The 24,371-nt window shown below is 43.5% G+C and overlaps 1 protein-coding gene across 5 annotated transcripts in view; it reads right to left on the bottom strand.

Annotated features, from left to right (window-relative positions):
• The window catches only part of LOC122623415, a 65,280-nt gene that overhangs the window by 7,959 nt on the left and 32,950 nt on the right, over positions 1-24,371 (bottom strand). The window contains exons 1-3 of one of the 5 annotated variants that reach the window (XM_043802568.1): positions 3,314-3,594; positions 2,575-2,630; positions 2,043-2,459 (exon numbers count right to left, since the gene is read on the bottom strand). In XM_043802568.1, coding sequence (XP_043658503.1) covers positions 2,043-2,459; positions 2,575-2,623 — 466 coding nt within the window. In that variant the 5' untranslated portion in view covers positions 2,624-2,630; positions 3,314-3,594. Of the gene's footprint in view, positions 1-2,042; positions 2,460-2,574; positions 2,631-3,313; positions 3,595-14,854; positions 15,680-21,412; positions 22,317-24,371 lie in introns of those variants that run through there. The other 4 variants (XM_043802566.1, XM_043802567.1, XM_043802569.1 and 1 more) reach the window with 4 other exon arrangements.

The following is a 24,371-nucleotide window of genomic DNA, read 5'->3' as shown; positions in this document are numbered from 1 at the left end:
GGGCATTCAAATAGTTCGTTCTAGGGGCGCTTCGAATGCTACAAAGTTACTAATCAGATGACGGGCTATATGCCTTATCTAAGCAATTGCATTTTGTTGGGAGGAAAGCGTTTAAGACAGGGAACATAGAACTAGTGTTGTGCTGCTGCTTTGGCTCAATATTATTTTGGGCACTTAACGTCGCGGTGCAAATCTCGCTTGGGCGATCTCGGAAATGGGCTCTAGGCCATCGTTTTCCAGCCAAGTGCTAATGAATGACAAAACGATCGCTTGCGTAACGAGTCAGCAAAGTGAGCAAAGTGAGCAAAGCACATGTATGTACGCTTGGTTCGGTCCACGTCGATTATCAGTTCATCGTTTGACCAAATCGATCGACTGATACTACGCCCAATAATACACCTGATACGGCAGAAATCAAATAGTAAATAGCAAATAGCATTTAGCAAATAGCTTGTAGCACATAGCAATGTAGCTGTAGCGAATAGCAAGAGCAAGAGCAAATAACAAGCACAAATGGTCAAGAGGCGCCAGCTGACTAGGAACTCAAAAATCTGAGTTCTAATCAGCTGCTCTGTATTGCGTCTTAGCTTTCCCCACCAATACACGTTCTAGTCCAAGTTCGATGATAACAAGAATTGTTTAGACCCGATTCTGGAAAGTTTTGCCGATTAATGCCAAAAATAAATAGTGGAAAATTCTAAATCGCCCAATTGCACAAGAATCCATCCAATTTTTAGCCCCAACAAGTGTGGAAATATTTCAAATATTTGTTGTTAAATACATTACATACGTTTGCAACAAGCGAATTAATGAATGGAAGTGATTTATGTGTTTTCGATCATAATTGCCGATCTATTCCCGATGCGCATACATTATGAAAGTGGCGAGAAATGTAAATGTTTTGCTTGGTTTCTTCATGTTTTTATGACTGCTACGGAGAAGATGGCTTTGTTTGTTTATTTAATTTCCATTTGTTTATGTCGATTCGCCGCGTTTTTAATTGAATTTTTAATGCGAACGAAAGCGAAATCCACAGGCAAAAACAGGCAAATGGAAGTGGCTGTCTTTCTATGTCCCTAAATATCCTGATATTTTCATATTTTCTTAATTGCGAACAAGGCCGACTTCCAGTGGTGCGGTGCTCGAGCGTTTCAATTGAAATATTGGTAACCTAGGGCTTACCCCCCATCGAATGGCTACTCAGAGATAGAGCCAGTTTGATAACAACATTTCCATTCCGTAAATAGATATCGCTTCTGTTCGAGTGGACTTATATAAGTTTCCCCGCAGCGCAATATGGAAAATTTGGGGTGGGGAAGCACTTGAGCACTTACAAGCCTGGTCTAATATTAGGAAAACTGTGTGCAGTCACCAGTCAGTCAGTCAGAAGCGGAATTCGATATACAAAAAGTAATCAGTAGGCTGGCGCTTTCTCAAAACTTTTGGTTGTGCTCATTGAGTGCCTATCATTGTGGCCACTCTATACACAGTGGCATTGTAATAAGAAACCTCGTATCCTCCGCCCATCCATCCCCAATCCACTGACCCAGAAACTCCTCTGTTTGCGGCAATGACGCTCTTCGAAATAACCGTTCCCGTTCCGCAAAACCCGATACCATCCAAATTGAAGTACCCGTTCCCGTTCCCATTCCCGTTTCCATTGCCGTTAGCGGCGATGACGCCAAATTCGTGGCAGTGTGTGATTCACTTCAGATGCCGGCCGATTTGCTTGGAATTTTATTAAAAACAATGCGAAATCGTGATTCAGCGCCGTCTTTATTTTGATACCCATGAGCCGAGATACGATCACACACATTCGTATGTTATGTGGGCGAACGACTGGACTGACTGACTAAAACGCCGCAGAACCATCGAAATTCGCAGAAAGAGGTCAGCGTTGGCCCAGTGACTCAGAATAATCTCCGAACTGAACTGAATGATTACCCATGTAATGGCTGCCCATGTGGCTACCCACCCACCACCAAGAACCAGCAAGACTCCCAATGTGCGTATAAAGTAACTACATAGGTGCAGGCACTCACCTTCGATGCATGAAGAATGGGCCAACCGGCGTCCGTAGCCCCGTTCGAGCCAGGTCGATGTGGGTGGCGTGGGAGAGCACTCGCTTCCGGCGCTTCCTCCAGCGGCTCCATTCCGCTTCTGGATGTGCTCAAACTGCTGCTGCTGATGCTGCTGCTGCTGACTCTGCTTGTTGCTGTTGTAGCGACTCTTGCGAGAGGAGTTCTTGCCACCGGCGCTGCTGCCGTGCTGCAACGTTGCTGCCGAGGAGGCAGTGGCGTGCTGCTGATAGGCCAACATGCCGCTGGTGGCGGCTAGGTTATTGTTGCCGGTGTACTTCTGAGGGCAGCGTTTGTTGCTGCCACCGCCGATGTTGCTGGTCGTCGTAATGTTGCTGGTGCTGCTGCTGCTGTTCTGGTTGCAACGCTGCATTTTGTCATCTGGAAAAAAAGAAAGCGCAGGCATTAGTAAATCGTAGTGATGAATGGGGTGAGCAAAGGTTTCAGATCCTGTACGTAAATGTCATAAATCTCACATAGCGCGACCCAAACTTACAAATCTTAAGTAGATGTACTTGCAGGAAATCTTCGAGAAAGAAATGCATCGCACCGCTGCAGACATAGACGCGTTTGAATTAGTTTCGGGTTTTGGGTAATCAGTGATCGGAGATCGACGATCGATGATCAGGTGTGTAGGAATATTTGAATTTGGTAGGGAACCTCAGCTAACCGCCTGCACTTGCAGTTGAAAGCCAACTAAATGGCGCGATTAGCGAACGCTCGCGATATAAACAAAAGCTGGGCGCCAAGAAAACACAGCGAAAAACCCCAGAGACAGAGTCGTGCAATTCACCATTCGATGACGACACAATGAATCACCCGCTGATAAAGCGGGAATACAGCGCATTCATCGCCCTGTCTCTTTCTATATCTCTGTTGCCGCCTCTTTCGCTGGCGGCGGCGACGGCAGCGACGGTGACGACGGAAAATGAAACCTAGGCCAAGTCACACTGTGTTTGTGGGGCTTTTCGACCAGGTTTCGACCAGCTTTACCAGGTTTCGACCACGTGCCCCCACAAGCTTCCTACTTAGATAAAGCGTACCAACGGGTCGTATGAGCTATGCCATTGGATGGGTTTTTTGCCACACAGGGCTTGTGTTCTACTGCGAAGTGTAGGGAATTTATAGTATTTGATACAACTCAGACCACTTTTATCTACATATGTACATTCTGCTGGCTAATATTCGCAACTGGCTATGTTGTGGGGGCGCCCCGTTATCTGTTATCTGCCAACCTTTGACCCTCGAACTTGGAGTTAAGACCGTTTCGGTAAAGTATGCAGTTTTTGCGGTTCTCCGCTTTTCCGCTTTTCCGCTTGTCCAATGCTTTCGAAAAATTTAGCTCGATTCGAATTGGTTTTGGTGGTGTTGTGTGCTTCACTAAAGACAAAACGAAGCGAAACAAACGGCAAAAATTTTGATAGTTTTGTGCAAATGTTTAGTTTGTTTTGAAAGTGTCTTGAACTGTTCCGATAACATGTTGATAATAATATTCCACAGCACTACGTCAACTGCCAAGGAGCCCGGTGCTCAGAAAACGGAAATCTACCGGGCCATGTGATCCAAAGTTTTTCCCCGAACTCCCAATAAACCTCTTTTCCACATAATTCGGCGGTTTTGGGTTCGGTTTCGGTTTCGTTTTCAGTTTCAGTTTCGGAACCAGTAAACTCATAGGGCAGGCCAATCATGCTATCCACACCACACATTCGCATAGTTTCATAAAAACTATTTCATCGATGTGCGCACGGTTGACGGCTGGAATCCAGTTTGGAGATTTATGTACAATATAAAGCCACAGGCAGCCGGCTAATATCTTTCCTGTGCGAGTGGCACACAACTCGTTTGGATCATAGTTTGTTGTATGCATTTTGGTTGCGTGGAAGAGTGGCAACCAATGTTTTCGAACAGTTGGTTTCCTACATTACAAATGGCGTAAACTCATATGCAACCAGCAGCTTCACAGGCAACTGCAATTTATTCCCCTTAAGATATGTACATACATATGTATGTTGGGGGAAATTGTGTTTTTCCACGTATTTCGCAATTTTCCTCTGCTCTGGCCAAAAACAAAATTAGTTTCGTTATGTTCGTGAAGTCTTTCATGTTTGCGTGTGAATTTTAACACTCAATAAGAACTTTTGCCGGTATTTTTAGCCGGCGAGCACACAACGATAGGTTCATCATCTGGTTCGCTTTCACTGGGCCACCATAAATGAGTCTTGGAATTTCGACAATTATTCGCTTATGGCGAATATGAACCGCAGTGCCAAAAACAACAACTGCACAGATCGCACAAATCGCACAGCTGCGAGCCGCCAACAACAACCGAAAAATGTAAAAATTATACATGGACGAATAAAACAAAAAAGTCCGTCCGTCAGAAAGTCTGAAGTCTGAAAACTGAAATCTGAAAGCCCAAGACGAGCAAAAGCCAGTCAAAATGACGACTTTGCGAAACAGGTACCAGTTCGTGCCTAGCGCCGCTCCATGTGCGTACCGCCTGCCCTGCCGCCTTTCCAGCGCCACCCACCCCACGCCACACTGGGCGAAAAGACATGGCTTGCCATCGGTATCAGTTGCTTCTGCAAGGCTGCTCTTCCCGTTGGCCCCTCCGATTTCTCCCAGTGCACTGGCGGCACTGCTGGCACTGGCGGCACTGGCGGCGCAGTGCGGGAGAACTGTCCGAAATACGCGGGTAATTTGGCGTTGTTCTTGGTAATATTCATTTGCCGAATGCAAAATCGTGAAATTCGCCTGCGGCCACGCCCCTCGCTTGTCGGCAATTAGGGCGTGTGATTTATGTGTGGAGCCGATGCCGCTGCCGCCGCGTACTGAATTGCGATGAATCGGCATGAGAATTGAAATCGGAATGATGATATGATGATATGTTGTTGCGTAGAACCAGTTTGGAAAAGGCTTAGGCTTTGTAAGCACGAATCCGACAAGTTCGTTGAGATCGTTGTGGGCACGTGTGTGCAATCACCCCAGGCCCCACTGTACCGCCGCCACTCTTTCTCTGTTTTCAGCGCCGCCTTGCCAAAACGGAAATGCATTCTATTTTAGTAGCCACCGATCTCGCCATCTGCATCATCTGTATCATCAGCATGATCATCATCGTCATCACTGCCACTGTGATAATGATCGAAGGGCGAAATACGATTCATTCATATTCATTCAAGTTAGTATAAACTCGGAAAATGTAGCGCGCCAAAGCTGAATGAATTCCAACGCGGAATGTGCACACAGTTTGCTGATACATACATATGTATGTATGTATCTACACATGTGGTATATGTACAACGAATAAAGATATCAGCGAAAGCAAAAGAGCAAGGAAACGAGACAATAGGAGCGAATATAGTACATAGGGGATCCAACTAAAGCGGATCATTAAGGAAAGACTATAACAGCGAACCGAACAATGGGAGAAACTTCAAAAGAAACATGGCACGACGCTCGGCGAAAGGCGAACGCGGAATACCCTTCTGTCCACTTAAAGGCAGAGATCTCACGTGGCGTCTTACGGACATTGTGTCATTTCGAAATCCCCTCAGGCACTCTGGATATTTGGGTCACGATTCCCATGCAATTGACTTGACACATGTCCCTTTGCCCAACGAAGGGTATTCCGAGGAGGGTACTCCTCAGCAAGGAAGCGTCTGTTTCTGGGCCCATGGCAACAGCTGAAAGCCCAAACTTAAGCCGTTGATGACGCCGCATCTGCGCATGCGTGTGTGCTGCGCCGATACAGATACAGATACATTGTACAGATACTTGTATAGATAAAGATACATGAAGATACCGTCCGTCACATGTGCACTCAACTCAGGGAGTTTCGCATGAAAGTTTTCCGAACTCCACGAGTACTTTTCGAACGAAAAGTAGCCGAAAAATCGAGTGGAAATTTTCCCGAGACGCCAAAGTGCGGGGCGCAAAATCAGAAAACGAGTTTCCCTAATGGGTTTAATGGCTCCACTGGGGGTTATGTGCGGGGTGGTGGTGCTAACGAACTTTTCTCGGAGGCCTCCGGGCTTTCAGTTTAGGTTTGGAGTTTGGGGTATGGGGTTTGGATTTTAATTTTGTGCTGTGGGTTATGTGCTGTGGGGTTTGAAAAGAAACACGTGTCGCGTTCGTCTTCTTGTAATAACCAATGTTTCGTTTCGGGGGGACCGGAAATGTTAATGCGGCCTTAATGTATTGTATAATTGCGCTCAGGCCATAAAAATGAATGGAAGTCCATAGAAAATGAAGTGATTCGCATTCAATTACGTGCCCCCAGCGCGCACATCTAGAACTTTTTGCCATTCCGTATTGTGGCCGCATAAGCGTAAATTAGATTGATGTAAGGCAGTGCCAAAAAAACAGGAAGACTTATCAACCTGGGACGTGCCGCTGCTTGGTTTTTATTTTGGGGATTGGCCTAATCGAAAAGAAGGAAGAGATCGTGGCGATGGAGCGTGATGTTCAATGGCTGGCGTTCGGTTGGCTGCGGTTTTTGATGCGGTTTTCAAATGGCTGACTGCTGATAAGCCAGCTCCTTTTATTCCACATCATCTGCTGTGCTGATAGTTTCCTACTGAAGCTTCAATGAATAATTTGTTTACGATAAACAAAAATAAATAATAATAAGTTTCCACCACCGCCGCCGCCCCTCCGACGAATTTAAGTGTTTTGTGTGGCGCACAATAAATACGATTGGTAATGGGGTGTGGGGGCTGGCTCGAAAATCGATAAACAAATCGCTTCCGATGACGACATTGAGCACATGGCGTATGCGCAATGTGGCATCAACTTGACAAATTTCATGGACTTTTCGCATTTTTTATATGCTCACTGATACCAGTTGCCAACGTAATGGCTCATGCTCTTTCCGCAACGGAAGAAAGTTCGCGGAAAGAACAGTTTCCGCTTTTTGGGCAGCAAAAGAATAGCAGAAGCAAATGGATTTCAATATAAAATAAAATGGCTTTAGTTTATTTCAGACAACTGGGACACGTCATTGCCCATTTCCTCCTTTATGTAAGGTTTTGTTTTTATATTTAGACCTTGATTCACCTTGATTCCTTTCTTCAAAATATGATGACTGCTCTATTCATTTACAATCTAAAGTGGAACTGATAGGCTGGCTTATCAACGAAGGAGTCCCTTCAACACTGCTATTAGGGTTAAGTATCTTATTTATATTTAATAATATAATGTAAATGCGCGGCCATATCTTGAATATTGTTATTAATTGAAAACATTATGGAATTTGCTGTTTACTCAAATACATGAACGCCGCAAACAAATCAACTAATTTCGCTGAACCAAATGTTCTTTTTTTCTCCGACTTATTTTCTCAGACTCGTATTTATTTATTTATTTGCTGGTGCTTGGCTTCCCGAAATTAAAATTGGAGGGATGAGTTCATTTAAGATGAGAGTCCGCGTGCTTGCTGTCACAATTCTGCGATTCTGACACTTTTTTGACAACTCGAAATGAACTGAACTGAACTGAACCACAATAATAACAAAAATAACATGAACTCGTAGGCAACTACAATCCAAGTATCGTAATAATATTGTGAACCAAAAAATCCTGACACTTGTCAAAACAAATCATCTTCATTAAGCGCTGACTTTATTAAAATTATATTTGCGGCTGCAAAAATGTGAAAAGATGCGAACGTGAATGAATGCGCACACTTGAATGATGAATGCAATTAAATCAGCGCATTTTCCATGTTCTAGAAATTGGTTTTTGATTCGCACGATTATTCATGAAAAGAACTTGAATTTCTAATCTTCAATTTTTCATGTGCTGCTGAATTCCGTATGTCGGTTGCGTTTTTTCGGCGTTACGCCTGGCGTAAGTTGGTAATTGTTTTCACCGGTTCCACCCCCCAATTTTCCCAGTTTCCACGCCCCAAACCGCTATTTTGCCTACTGTATAATACTGCAGTAATAGTCCGAAGAACAAGTGGCTCACCAGATTTCTATCTATTGAGGATGACCCATATTTTCCTATTTCTCTAGTTTATCACAATTTGCAATTGTTTTCGACGTCCACGGCTCTCTCTTCCTCTTGTTCGTGGTTTCACGGCCCACACAAACATGCGAGAAGGAGATGGCGATACTCACACGGAGAGAAAATCTTGTATTTCTATAAGAACGAAATATTTGTGCTCGAAGCAATTCACTATGAAACAGAATTTGTTGTCTGTGCAGCTATGATACTCTAAATTCGTTGATATAAGCCAATTTATCATTCCAAATTACGAATGGCACATTATTGTTTTCAGTGCAGAACATTTTGTTTGGCCGCTCGTTGAAAAATTACTTTTGACAAAATGTTTTCGCATTTTGTTTTGCTATGTTTTGCATTTTTCTTTTGGTGCGAAAACGCGACGGATTCTCGCCTTCATTCATACAAAGAAAGCGCGACGAAAAGAGTCAGATATTTATGGTAATCATTATTATTATTATTATTATTGTTATAATATAGAATTGGCTGACGTACGATGTGTGTGTACTATGGTTATCGCTGCGATTGCTCTTCGGGGGATATTACTATTTTAAGCACGCACACCAAATGCACAGCCACCACAGCCACACCACTCGATGATTTATTTCACTCAAAGCCAGCCAGCCAAGTAATCAAAGTAATACAAATGGGCGCGCACAGTGCCCAATTCATGCAAATACAAAACTGAAAATACAAAATTGAAAATACAAAATACAAAATACGAAATGCAAAACACAGAGGCAGAGCAAGCCAATCGAGACGAGATAGAGCGAAAACACAAACAAACAGTAAGCAGCACCATCCTCCTTTCGAAAAAGAGGGGCAAATAAATAAATAAATAAAAAGCCAAAATACTAACTAATACTAAGTCTTGAGTGAACAAGGGCACGACAGCTAGAGAAATGATGGCAAATTTTGATTTTGATGCACGTCGCCAGCTGTGCAGGCAGCCAGCACAAAACTGGTGGAAAATAGACCAAACATTGGCAAAATGTTAAGTAAGCGGCACTGCAAACACAAAGTCGAGTTTCCCACGGAAAAGTAGCTCGTGGCTCTGCATTACGTGTCCGTAAAGTATTTTTCGCACAGCTCATTGTCACAAATTAGGAAAATCAATAGCAATTGCTATTCGCAAAGGTATCTATTACGCAAATTGCTTCCCCTCCAATGCATTGAAATACAATATTTAATACAATTAAAAGGCCAACAACACGCAATATGTAGAATCGATCTCCAAGGAACAATCGAAATGCCTCCAGTGACCCAAAAGACGTGCAAGTGGCCAAAAGATATTGTGGTCAAGACTTCTTGTCGACGAAATGGAGAAACGAAGAAAACCAAAATGATCGCCTGGCTGGCCCCAAACCTCCATTTGCATGCATGTACTTATTTATTTCATTTTAAATAGAAAGTAACCTCAATTGCACTTGTAAAAAACATAAGTAAATAGCGCCGACGAGCACATAAAAAAAGAGAAGTCAGGTAAATACAGACACATAGGGCCGCACCACCGACTTTTGTAGACTCTGTGGCAGTGAAACCACCACGGCCCACAAATCACAAATCAAATGCCCAAAGAGACGGAAAATCGAGGAAAAAAGTTGGAGGGCAGAGTTAAAATGAGCAGAGTTAAATGGCACGATGGGAAAGCGGGAAAATGGGAAAGTGGGTAGTAATTGTGGTAAATCACTGTAGTTGTAGTTACCTTATTATAGTTCACTTTGGCTTCTGAGGCATTGTATTGTGTAAATGTATCGTAAGTGTTTGGGATAAATAAACAGTTGACTACGAAAAGAGATATGTACTGTGACTAATAAATAATATATTTAATAAGATAGTTATACGAGTGTTTGCATAACATTAATGACAGCTCACACCCCGTCCGAATTGACTAATTCATTTTGCATTTTGCAGTTTTCGTGCTTTATTCTTAGGTTTCGTCACGCTTGTCATTCGAGGCTTTCAATAAACGTATGTACAAATGTACGAGTATGTAGAAATGTAAATAAATATTGTTAAAAAGTGAGAAAGTGGGAAATTTGTGTGCAAATTTGGTAAGAAAACTGGCGCGGAATGCGATCAGAAGTCGGGGAAAATAGATGGGGCGGTGATGGGTCCAACACTAAGTTTATAGAGAGGAAATCACAGCATCACACAACCCACTCGTTGTTCTAAATTAAGATCAACAATTGAATAGATTTTATCTATAAATTGTGCTAGATACACCAACAGGCCTGGGTGTGTATTTATTATTGTATGGTAAATCCCCATAGAAATCTGTTTTGATACTGCGAAGCCCTACCGCCAACACTGCTGATCCGATAATCCGCTAATCAAATCATCTAGTCACATATATTGACATAATATTTCCATTACGTTTAGTACCTTTTGGATATAACCTCATATATATTCTAAAAGCACAACACTTCCTGCGTAAATCACCCCTTAAAAGTAAGACTATAGAGGCCCAGTTCTGTGTGCGATATCTTTGAAATACGATTTCTTGATAAAATGCTGAGATCGCTGTTCGCCTCTCACCGCGCACCAAATAAATTCATTTATATACCTAAATAAAATGTGTTTATATGTAAATCAGGTGCGTAGTCCCAGGGGGATAGAGAGCAACGTGCTGATTTAGCGCCAAGTGTTGGCGTTTCATTTTGTTTATGTTTGAATACAAAATGTACGGAATTTGGGCATTTGAGTTACTTTTGATTGCATGAATGATCGGATCAATAAACAATTACCCCTGTCGTGTTTATACAAATTTGCAGCAAGTGAGGGGCAAAAATTAAGGCTTTTCAGACTATTTGGACAACCAACCAATTGTTGCCTCTGTCAATTAACTTGGTTGCGTTGTGCAAAGTGTTAACACTTTGCACCCGGAATGCAGCGGGCAATTTGCGTTGCTACTTCGTGGGGATGACACTTTGAATTGATTGTGCCCACTGACGGGCCCCTTGACAAATGTCTGTGTCCAAATCCCATTTGGCTTGCATCACCCGAGGAGGCTCGAGCCGAGTTGTTGGCGTTTTCTTGGGCGGATCGGTCACAGCTAATTAGGAAATCTGGCTTGCATAATGGCCGTATCAAGCAGCCAGCGATTCTCCAGCCGGCTGTTCCCAACAAAAGCTTCTGAGTTCTCCGATGAAAGCCAAATCGCGGAAGAATTGAGGCAGAATATTACGACATTTCTTGTCTGTAGATATTTGGAAATATATAAATATCGCGATAAATAAATGTTCACTCCTAATTAAAGCAACTGAAAATAGAGATATGGAATGTCGACGACAGCTAGTATGGGCATTAATCAAAGGAATTATGATGGATGGGGATTTCATAATTTTTAGTCGGCGTCTGGGTGAGTCAGCGGTTTCAAAATCAGTTTCAAAAACATTTCGACTCACTTTTGGATTGTCGCACGTATCGAAAACAGCAAAACCCGATGAAAAAGAAACCGGCAAGAAAAATAAACAGCTAAGCACAACAAGCCAAAGTGAAAACGAAGCTGTTAAATAAGAAGTTCGACCGAAAAAATGAAATACAAAAAAACCTGCGAGGCGAAAACTTTCGCTTTGGCCAACTTTGGCTTTGGACTTGGCCATCACCAGACACCAGAAAAAAGAAACTGGAAATGGAAATGCAAATGGAAGAGCGACTCCAGGGGTCTCGGTCTTTGCGACGACCTTTCTTATGTCACGTCTTGGTCTTCTTGGGTCTTCGAATGGCAGAAGCACAAACAGAAACAAAAACAGCACCAACAACAGAAACAAAACCAGAAAGCAAAAGCAAAAGCAAATTTCTTTGACTTTTCACTTTTGACCGCATGCAAATTAGCTGTGGCTGTGTGTGGACCCTATTATGTCACGACCCTTGAACTCGAACTCGAATACTTCAATCATTTCACACGTAGACGGCGTGCCGCATTCGTGATCTCGATTCAAAACACAAATTAGCACAAGAGTTCAAAAACATTATGTAAAGAGCGTGGTGGTGGTGCAAAGGGAAAACGCATACACACACAGAACCATTATCGTAATCGTAATCGTAATCAAAATCATATGATGACACTCTGCCCAAATGCGAAATTCCGAATATTCCGAAATTCTGTCGCGCAAATGGTGTGGTAAAAGTGTGTGTTAAAAATAAAAGCGGCGGCACACCATCTGACACAATTTAATAGATTAATAAACATAAATTGTTGTATAACAAATTCGGGCAGATTAACTGCTGTCACGCTTATGGGAAATCCACGCAAGCTCGGTTCGCGTGCAAACTTTCGAAAGCAGATATAAGCCTAAAGGGATTTTTGTATGGGTTCACTTTGGATCTACGACGACTCTGGACTGTGATAAATGCATTCGTTAAGAAAGAGTTATATTATGGCGACTTGAGCGGGTATTTAATTTCAACTACATCTTAGCTGATTCCTAGTTAAGAGCCGAATCGCTAGGAAGACACATCTGTCAGCCACTAAAACTAGCCTTATCGTGGTCTTTAATCGCCCAATGATTGATTTGAACTTGCGGCGTGCTCTCAATCGCCACATCTGGCATTCAAAATGTATAGTATAAACAATAAACAATTATAAATGACGCCTCGGCGGGATTTCGTGATTTCCGAGTCTCGCCAAGAACTCACAAATCTGCAACAAATTCTCAAATTCTCGAATTCTCAAGCCGCGAAAAATATAACACACAACGTGATTAGGCACGGTGGTGTATAATGCATACCAAATGGAAATGTGAATGGAATGTCATGGACAGGGAAAAAAGAAAATAATTGAAAAACATATTAAACAACTACCGCGGTGAAAAAAAAACACCCATAAAGCTTAACAAATTATTACGTCGCCCGCTGATAAGAACAAATTGCGCGAGAAATTCTGTCGGGATGCGCCAGAAATCCGAGCAAGCTATTAAATAAAAAGTAATAACAATTGTCTTTTGGCGGAATTCACTATTACTTAAGTTCTTCAAAAAGATAAAAGACAATGCACTTGAACTTGGATACTAGCTGAAGTGGCTTAGCTTATATTGAAATAAAGATACTTAAGATCGCACTATTGTGTTGTTAAGGCAATAAAGATAGTTTTCAAACCGAAATATACAAATTAACGTTCCAGAAGTATTCATTTTAAAGTAAATATGTATAACATAAGAAATCCCGTGCCAGTATCCGTCCAAAGTGCGATGATTCAAAAGATTTCAGCCAACTTTCGGCCACTGATTAATTTGGCCCGTTGCAGTTCGTATCTCTGCTAATTTATTGAAATTCGTTTACTGCCTACACGTAAAAATAAATGAACTCAATTTGCAGAGGAGGCGGGCGGCGGCAATAACAAGAGCAAGGCGAAATAAACACTCGCAAGAAAGCCCGAAAATAGCTGGGGAAAAAGTCAAATAAAATTGAAAGAAGGCAGCGGCAGCAGAGTAAGAGGAAAATGTTTACTAAATATATGTATATAGTATATAGCGTATAAATGTGCTACATATACATATACATATATATATGTATACATCTCCGATTGCAGATGGCCGAGGGCGGACCTTTCTCAACCGAAAAGAAAGTAGGCAACCTAAAGTCATTTTCGTACCAAGCTCCATGCAAATTACTTTTTGGCGAATGAAAGTTGCTCGCGGGCATTTGGGACCGGGGGATTATTATGTAAACATCGGGTTTATAAACACAACACTCACTCTTTTCGCAACGAAGAAACCAGAAACCCAGCCAAATCATATCAAGATTGACACAAAAACTTGATTTCGATTGCTTCCTTGTCCAAGTCCAGAGCGGCGATATCTTTCGAGTTCCCACCGCGCCGTCATTTCGCACCCAGGAACTCTCTGATTAATTGCAATTGAAGTTCTTATCGCCTCCATTCCAGGCACTCATTCAGCTGCGAGGGGTAGGTCAGGCAGCACCATAGGTTCCCACTTCCCGCTTCCCACTTCCCGCTTTCCGCTTCCCGGTTCCCAATTCCCAAACGGCCCCAACTTGAGGCGGGTGCTATTAATAAACCCACTTGGAGCGGCTTAAGCTTTGGATTGCGGCTTTTTGGATATATAGTACATATGTATGTGCATACGTCAGTTGGGGAGTGTGGGAAAGACCCGGCAGCTGTTTCTAGCTCAAACACTTTAAGGCAAATATGATTAAGCATTATGCGAGAGGCGAGACTATTTTGGAAATGCCAATGCTGCTCCATTTCTCAGCCGAAAGTGGATTAGGTTGAGTTCTAGATTCTAGATCTAGATTCCAGTTTCGAGAAGTGTACTTCACTTTGCGGCTAATTGATCCGTGAAGTGGGAAAATCTTTGCGGTCGCTTGGACACAATTGGATGTGTACCCCGATTCTATAGGGCCAGGGACCCTGTTGTTTCTCAGCCACATCTAGATAAATCGCTTAAATGCCATTTACTGTCCACGGCAATTTGATCAATGACAGCGAGCCACAAACCGTAAAGATAGCGAAATTAATTTGGTATCACTTGCGATGAACAATGCCCTTAAGCGATCAATCAGTCGCCAAATTGTGAAACAATACAACACTTCCGTATACCGAGTGTGGGTATCAAGAATCCCAAAATTATCCTCTTGAATTCGGTTCACAATTCAACGTGATGACTTAAGTACCCAAAGTATCCCTTTCCGCAACCCAAGAGTTATTTGCGTGCCACATCTCGACGGCAGCTGGCTTAGTCAGCGAGCCGCTTTTGATTATGAGTCAGGTGATGGTGGTAGGTTAGCCACACCTGGCATTCGGGACTTACTTTTGCACTTGGCCAGGCCGCTGGCCACCTGCAGGAATCCGTAGACGGCGATGACGACGCAGGGCAGAGCCACCACGCCGAAGGACACGTAATCCATGTGCTCGAAGTAGTTCGTTATTTGCTCCATTGTTGGTTTCAATGGTTTCAATTAATCAATTATTAAATTATTCAATTATGCAATTGCAATTTGTATATTTTTGAATATTCAACTTCTGACACTTTCGAAATTCACTCAAACAAAAAGCTAAGAAAATAGAATAGCGTTCGGGTATCGATTTGATGACAATTCTTTTGCGCAGGTGCAACTGTAGCGATTTCTTAATTCGGTTCGAGTTGCTCTGTGGTGTATCTTCGTTTATATCAGATTTTGGGCACTTCTTCAGTTTTTGTTTTTAATTTTTAGGGGTATTTTTTGTTTTTTTTTGCACACAAGCAGTTGAGCCGTATCCTTTCGGGGAACTAACTGAATGTCCTGCGCTGTCTGCTCCTTTGCCTTTGTTGTTGTTTTTTTCGCTCTTGCTGATTTTGCTGTTGTTGCCGCCGTTGTGTTAGTAATTGTTGTTGCACAAATAACGCCATTGTTTTGCACTGCAAATCTGGCGTAATTGATTTGCATCGGTGGCCAGGAACGCAATAACGCCTTGAACTCTCGAACGGAAAAGCTCAGTTAAACGGGTGAATATCCAAAAAGTCAAATCGGCCAAAAACCGCCGCGGAAAACTCGCGTCGTGGGAAAAGCACTTTGTTTGATTTATTTTTCGGTTTCTTTTGTGTCGGCGGAGCGCGCAGCGAATGCTCTGCGTGTGCGGCGACGGCGAATCGTCGAATGAAAATGAATGAAACGAAATTCGAGTGAACGACGTCGACGTCGCCGCCAAAAAAGAGAGCGGCGAGAAGAGAGCGCCAAAAGTCATACACCGCAAGAAACGGGTCTTTTGTCATGCCATTCGCATTTCGCTCAACACGACTGCGTAATTCTCTCTACTCACTCTCACTCTCACTCTCTCTACTGCACTTCATTACATGAATCACTACTCGCAGTCGTGTTGCAATTAATGTTAACTCAAAATTGAGAGCATCCTAACATATGTTCGACTTTTTAAAATTCAACATTAAACATGTTTTCAGCAAATGTTGAAAAATATTAATCATCCGCACTGTTGGTTACAAACTTGATTTCCAAATATGACCCAATATAAATTATGACAATGCACAGGCTGTTTCGTCCAGTGTAGAAAGTGGAGCTGTTTCTCATTCTCTCTCACAAAAAAAGCACGCGGTCGCGATCGCACAGTGGGCAACATGAAGGGGAACTGAACCAATATATTTCCTCTACAATTTATATAGCAAGTCCAATAGCTATACATTTTTAACTTCTCCATATAAATTACTTTTCAACAAAGATATTAAAGCCAAGGCTCTTGGTAAGGAGAGCTTTCAGCTTTAATAAAGGTTTCGATTGTTGGGGATTTATTCCACTGTGCGACTGAAAAAGCACGTGAGCCACTTCTGTTCGGCTGTGCACGATGCTAAATCTCCTGCAGCATTTACAGTTTGAGTTGCCGCATTAAATGAATATATTTTTAGAACAAACCTCAGTATAATGACTATTTTTTAGCAAACATGATGATGAACGGAGTGCAATTTAAGACTAAGCATACCTTGCTGTTGCACCGTTCAAAAAGTGTATAAAATTGTAATTGTGGATGCCGAATGCAAGGGGGTTGGGGATCGGGGGTCAAATGCACCGAAAAAACACGTACGAGTAAACTGCGATTCTACTGCACTTACTGCACGTACTTTACTTGTTGTCTGCACCTAACCTTACCCACTCATTGAATCTCCACGACCCACCAGCTTGCCCCATGTCGGCCCAAACTATTACTCCCAGACACATACATACATACATGCGTATGTACGAACTTTCCACAAACTGCGTCAGCGAATTGCCATTGACGTGGTTAGGAAAAGCGCTCGATCCGCTGTGTTTTGGTTTTGGGTGATCCTATCAAATATGCGTAGCAACCCCTTAATGTAATAACTCTAAGCTTTGGGCCACGTCAGCCAGAAAAGTTTATCAACGTCATCGTCGGGAATCGCTTCAATTATTGATGGATAAGTGTGCGCGGTGAGTGACAGCGGCTTTACCACATTAGAAGTCATTAAATCTAATGGAAACTAGTTAGGTTACGTTTGTATGCAGTACGTCTAAGGGAGCTTGAAAGGAAGTCTTTTTGTTATATGTATATTGCCATTAACCGAGCCAGCTTAAATAAGGAAACTGATTTTTTGTTTGTTTGCGCAAGGGTATTTATAAAGCGCATTTCTGTAATTGCCACACCCACTGCGATAATTCCTATCTGAATAAAATATCAGACTCTTTGTTTGAGAAACAAAACACGTGTCCTTGGCAAATTACTATGTGAAATCCAGAGGTGCAATTTCCAGGGGTTGTTTCATCACTCCAGAAAAAAACCAATTGTCTTGGCCAACTCCGTCTGGGAGCCTCCCCTCCCGCACTTTCTATCTGTTCCTTGGGTTCAACGAATCATTTGTTGTCCGAACCTCGGCCGATGTTAATGACTTCGGGGTGCCGCCTGGGCCTGGCCTTGCACAACCCCTAATATATGTGGTATGCACACGGATCCATATACTATATAGACGCCGTACAGCCGTATAGCATACAACATTGAACTTGGGGCTGTTGTCGTCTGTCTGTTGTCTCGATTCCATTTGCCACCCATCTGGCCAAGTGAGTTTTGGCTTATTGCTTTCTGCCTTCTGCCTCCTGGTTTGTGTGTTTTGGGGTTTGGCCATTGAACCTGGTTCTCCGCTCACTAGAGACACCCCCCTATGTTTTTTCTGAGGGTCCTCCACTTGCCACCCCACCGGCGGTTGGATGTGTTGACGACCTCTCTGCTACACCGAGAAAAATATTATTTCTAACCTTTTTCCAGATCCAAAATCTGAATTAAGACCTCAAAGTTTTGTTTGGCGCACATAACAACTTCCATTCATCCATTTTGCGTTAAGAAACGCTTCAATAATCAGCAAAGAAAAATTAAACAAGTTCCAGGAAAGTACTTCGTTTTCTACTCTAAGATATCTATCCCATGGGAGCAAATTTTCATATTCATAAGACCTCCGGTTCGATAGCAAATTTCATGGTAATGTCAAACTCCTAAGTAAATGATAAATAAACTTTTTTTTCGGATAAAACCAATTTAATTTATGCGCCAGACCCAAATTTATACGAAATGGCATTTTGGGCTAATTGTTTTCGAAACGCAACAAGTTGTATATTAATATTGTTATGAATATAAACAAATATATGGCGCTCGTTTCGAATTCCAGACTCGCCACAAATGCGCAATTTCGAAATGAATCTCGGAGTGGTATTGGCCTTTTTCCACACTTCTGCCTAAGTTATATTATGGCCAGTATTTCAAGTCGCAAACCTTGTGCGGGCAATATCTTTAAGGATGATGGCACTTACTCGTAGATACTTGTTATAGTGATGACTTATGCTTATGTTTCGTCGTTATAAGGAGGTTTTACTCACCTGAAAATAAACAAATTTTTGCAATATGAGTAAGGTTTCGTAAGTAAAGTGCTTAACAAATGGTATACATGTCAATCATCTGATAATCATCATCTTATGGAGATAATGCCTGATTTACTCTAACTACAGTCTGAAATCAATGGCGATGCAATTATTTAACCAAGTCATGCGATATGAGACGAAAGTGTAACACGTTTAGCTCTCTCGTTTAGCCCGCCGCCAAAGGAAACTTTGAACTTTCAAAAAGCGAAAAAATGCCCATAAAGCTCTTATCGGTGTAACGAACCGATATTGTTGCTCTAGCCATTGTTTATACACTTGCGTACTTGCTATTGTGTACGAGTGTATTATTGCTCGCAAACAGCAGAGCGTGTGCACTTTAATCGGTCACAGCGAAAGAGAGTGTGTGCGATTTGCGGCAAGAGCGACGTCCGTGTGGTATATATAGCACATGCCGCTCAGCGAAAGTGACAACAGCGCAGCTTCTGTTGCAACGCGGCACACTCAAGGCCGTTGCGGGTGGCGGGGCGGGCGGGCAAAGGCGGCAGCTGCCACAGGTGCTTGAACTTTCCGCTGGCCGCAGATAACCAACAACATCCATTGGCGCGCGTGGCTTTGTAGAATCAGGTGTTTGTGGGTGATTGAACCGCAGCTTTCTTCTCACGGAACACACTCCTCCAAACACCTCCCACCACCCATCACCCCTGCGGCGGAAATTGTTGGGGTAGGCACCGAGTCGCTGGGCCAGACCCACCGCACTTAGACATCCATTAGATAGTTATTTTCGCGTAAATTCAAACTTCATTGCAGCGACGTTCACCTGGGCTGTTCATCTGAATGAGATGAGAAAGGGCGCCTTTCTTTGTTGCAAGCGACTTGTCCCCCAATAATCAATAAATTGCGAATTATCACCAGCACGCAATGTGGCTGACAATCGTGGCTCATGGTCTCGGGCCATAAAAATAATTATTAAGAACAACTGCGAATTGTTTTCGCGCAGTCGCTTCCTGTCTGTCGCACTCTTCATGCACTTTTCATGCCCCGCGCCTCTTTCCGCAGCGTCTTTGTTCATCTGCCACAGGAAGTAATCCCCAGATATACAAGTATATATATGTATATATACACACTTGGCATACGGCCCCGACTTTTGTGTACGATCCGTTTGCAAACACGTTTGCGAAAGGGAGGCGGGTATCGGAGCCCCCGCTTATCTTGAGAGCCACCTGTCTGCCAGGTACCCAAAACCCACAGAGATCCCGAAAACATTCATATAAAAGCCACAAATGACACTGAGATAAAGTGCAGCATGCAGCGGCGTGTTAATGCGGAAATCGAAACAATCTGACAGCTCTCGTCCGGAAGTTGTCTTTATTGACTTTTGTTTTTAGTCGGCTTTCCGTTTGTTAATCCTCTGGGTGCAAGAATATTTATAGCGAATGCTTTAAGATAATAAGAGTTACTTTGCTTTTCAGCAGTCACACATGTGGTATACTTAATGCGATTTAGTTGGCCGCCTCGGAGACGAAAGGGTGAAAGCGAAAATGGAAGAGTAAAACAAGACAGTACCTCGACTATCAGATACCTGTTACCCAGCTAGTGGGAGTGCGAGGGAGACTTTCACGTGTGGTATACTTGATGTGATGTCACACGTGTGGTATACTTAATCTGATGTCACACATGTGGTATACTTGATGTGAAGTCACACATGTGGTATACTTAATGCGGATTTAGTCCGTGCTCCAGGATGCAAAAACTAGCCGTCTTCTGAGAGAATCCCATAAAGTAATAAAAGGTTAGTGAGCGCGGGTGCTTGTGCATTGGATGCGATATGCGATTTGCGTTTCCGAGTTCCGAAGGCCAAACGAGTGAGCAGCGAGCAGCTTTCGCAGATATCAAGGGAGCTTTCTCAAACTGAATTCTACTGCGTCTTAGGTGCATTGAACCTATTGTTTATTTAATTTCGCGAGCTTTCGATATGGGGCGCTAAGTAGAAACTGCTGATGTTTGTGCCAATGCCAATGCCATTGCCAAAAAATCGAAAAAAGCGAAAAAAAAAACCCAGAAGCAAAAACAAAACCAAAACCAAATAACAGTAGCCGAACAAAACTCGCCATTTCTCCTGCCATTAAATTCAACCTCGAAAACAAACTTTTCTTTCGGCGGCGAAGTTCATTGACGTACTTTGACCTCGCGAGTGCGTTGCCTCTCCCTCGCTCCTTTGTGATTGTTGTTGATTTCATTGTTGTTGCCGGCGCATTTACTGCATGTGATCATCATGACGTTCACAGCGACAACAACAAAGGCCGCGATGATGATGATGATGGTGATGTTTTGTTTACCCTCGCAGCATCCTTGACCGGTCAAGTTTAGCACTTTGCATTTGCAATGAAAACCCTGGTCGACGGTACAGTGGTACCACTTTCCGACGACTTTCAACTAGATGCACAGGTTTGGAAATTGAACAATAAGTCTCTGGGTACCAAGACTCCTTAGTTCATATCGCTTTCAGTGTGGAACTGTAGCATTCCTTAGGTGTCGGCGATAAGCCCACTAATTGCCTTCGATAAGAACACATTTTATTCAAATAAGTTTGTCAAATGGCGAACGACACCATGGAAGTTATCAATGCCTGGGCACAAGGCGTTTTGCATACATTTGGCGCAGGAATTTGTTGTGTATAACAAGCTGGAGAAATCAGTAGTAGAAGAAGCAAACAAGTGACTATAATGGCCGTTCGGAATATTTCAAAAATGAAACTCCCAGCCCCGATGGATGTGCAGTGTGTGTGTGTGTATGTGTGTAGCGATATGAGGCTGCTTTGCACCACTGTGCGTTTGGGGCTGGCAATCAGCTGACTGCTGCAAGTGTGCACAGCTGTTTTTGAACGTACACCCGAAACGTGTGGCGTGCGATTAAGTCGCATCATAACAAAAAGCGAACGCTGAATAAACAGGCAAAACAGCGCAAAGCAAAGAGGCAAAGAATCACAAACTCACATGTTGCTGCTGCTGCTGCTACGGCTGCTGCGTTGCACAAGTCGTAGTTAGTGGGGATTGTGGCCATTGGATTCGTTGGGGCAGCCGATCTGCATTTCCTCCAAAAGGGTCGCGAATTGGAGTTGTAATACATTTTGCCCTGCTGCCGCTGAAGTTGTCGATTGTCGCTGGTGTTGATGCTGCAGCTGCTGCTACTGTTGTTGTTGTTGTTGTTGATGTTGTTGCTGCATCCGAGGATGTTGCTCCTGTGCTGCTTGCGTTGCTGCTGATGCTCTGGATCGGTCTTTCGCTTGATTGCTGCTCCGGAGGGCGGTAGCATGTTTTCCTGGTTTCCGATTGCCGCCAGCAGCATGTTGCACTGCCTGTTGCAGTTGCACACAGCCTTGTGTGGGTGCTTGTTGCTCCAAGTACTGATGTTGCGGCTGCCGTGTTTGTTTGTTGCTGCTTACTGTTTGTCTTGCTGCTAGTTACACTGATGTTGCTGCCACATATGGGGCTGTGGAAACCTTGTTACTTGTTGGAGAGTTTCGTGTTTGGCTGCCACTTTCGGTTCTGTTTGCATCACTATTTCTTCTAGTTGCATCAGCAATAGTCGCATAGTTTAGAGTTATTTTCTGGTCACTGCCTGTCGCACTCACATAAAAAATAAGCACATTAACCACGCGGAAAAGCAGAAGAGTCGTGTCGTATATTTTCCGTTCGACGTCACTTGGCCGTGTGAAGCAAACGAAAAAAAAACACCGATCTACGCAGCGCACTCGAAAGTAAATCCCGGGCCAAGAAAATTGAGAAATTGCCACCAAATTGGGAACGGGAACTCGCTATTTTGCCAGTCATCTGCACACTGAATCTACTCCGCTACTCTCGCTAGCACAGCACACTGCACGCGCCACTTGCTTGAATTACTCTTATTATTAACAAGTATAGAACGGTTTGGCTAGCGCACCGCCCAACCGCTTGGACCAACAACAACAAAGTGCCCGCGTATGATTGAAGCTCAAAAATGGACTGGCAGCAAATGTGGCTGCCGCTTGGGGCTCTGCCGACGTCGCAGCCGCCAGAAGGCAGCGCTCTCTCTTGATTTCCGAACGGAATGAACCCGCAGCCAGTCAGTCGCTTTATGCAAGTGCCATATAGTCTATAGTCTTTGTGCATAATTCCAAGAATATATCAGCGCCAAAGAGTTCAAATGCGCAGGAGAGCACCGTGAGCACGCAGCGGCACATAGGTCTCGACTATCGGTTACCTCGTCACACTGGGCTCTAAGCGAAACTCCACGGAGATAATGGGCAAATCATACATACATATGTCGTTAGGAGCTGCAGGTACTGAAACATTTGTGCCGCACTGACCTCCACCGACCACCGACCACCTATGCATGCCTGCGTCTTACAGGGTGTTGTCTGTTCGTGGACCCAATACGCCCAGCTGGCCAGCGAGATACGAGGTATTACCAACCATATCAGTGCTTTCGCTGCCCCAGTCGACGTCGCATTCGCAGAACAAAGAAAAGCGCGCGCTGACGCATGCCTCGTATTTGGAATAAGGTTCGCAAATTGCGCCTAACCCAATTCGAGTGTCATCATCTGGTCACGGAGCCCAGAGCCCGGAGCCCGCTCGTTGTTGATGCTGCTGTCCTTATCGCCCCACCTAGTGCCATCTCTTTCGGCGGCTATCAGCGCGACACTGAGCTGTGAAGCTTTCAATCAGCGGTTCGCGTCGACCCCAAACAGCTGTTTGCTGCACAGTGGTTTACACCTCGCAAATCACTGCCTAATAACATGTATATAATACTATAAAGTCTTACCCAATTTGATGTATCTTTGGTAGTTTAAAATGAAACTGGTTCACTGTACTTGTGATATTTCTTTGCACTTTGCACTGCTGAAGGGTCCTCTTCACACCAGTTCAAAAAGTCAACTGATCCCCGACGCCCGCACATTCGGGCCTTTATAAGGACTCAAGTCCGGCAGGACCTTCGAAAAGAGATTAAAAACACATTGTGACCGATAACGGGTCGGACAGCAGTTATCAGGTAGTTAGGCACGACCCGAGGGCGACCTGACTTAAGGACGATCCAAGCGATTTTCCAGGACAAGCTGACGCGTGTCTGGAGGACTTCTGTCGGGTTTTACCTGCCCTCATCTTCGGTTTTATTGGCGTGTTATTTGCTCCAGACCCACTGTACGAGTCCGCCCAAAAATGGTCGGGCAGGTCCAAAATGTGTGTTGGGAAATTTGCTAGGGTGTAAACCTTTCGTTCTCTATAGGTAGGCCAGAGTTTTGTCAACATGGTTTAGCATGGTTTAAAGCTGGTTAATATAGTTTTATCCTTGCTGCAGCAAGTTTTATGGTTCAACAGCGCAGATGGATATCTATCTTATCTATTAACCAGTGTTTCAGGACACTGTTCAGCCAATACCGTTTAATCACTGGCCACTGGGCGTATAACTTGGCTAGTGAGCTTTGGTAGTAGCTTTTACAGTTGCGAACCCGACTGTTTGGCGCTCGACAAGAGTGGATCGCACAATTGTTGGCTACAAGTGGGCCTGCATGTCTTAAGGAGTCCATGGGGCGGATGAGCGATGCGAATGTATATATACATATAAGGTAAATATCATAGTTATGTAACCTATTTTTCATACCAAGATCACAAATGTAAATAAGCACTCCAATAATAATAAAAGCCAAAATGACTCAAGAGATGCAAACAGTGTTTGTAAACAAGGGAATTGGTGTCACTGTGTCACTTTTTTTAGGTCGGCCAATGCGAGATTGCAAAACTTGTTTTTGCTCCGTGCCGCAAATCCTGCACACTAACTCACTGACCAATTTTTTGGGATTGCCACTCCCGCGGAATGCAATCCAATCCCAGAACTGAGTTGTCAAGAACTTAAATGTTTGAGATTCGCTGGCATAGGGACAAGTCACTGATGAATTACAATAGAGACGGACAAAGC

This window comes from Drosophila teissieri, chromosome X (genome assembly GCF_016746235.2).
Source record: "Drosophila teissieri strain GT53w chromosome X, Prin_Dtei_1.1, whole genome shotgun sequence".
Taxonomy (NCBI): domain Eukaryota; kingdom Metazoa; phylum Arthropoda; class Insecta; order Diptera; family Drosophilidae; genus Drosophila; species Drosophila teissieri.
The sequence above is the reverse complement of the archived record's forward strand: the minus strand, read 5'-3'. Positions and strand labels throughout refer to the sequence as shown.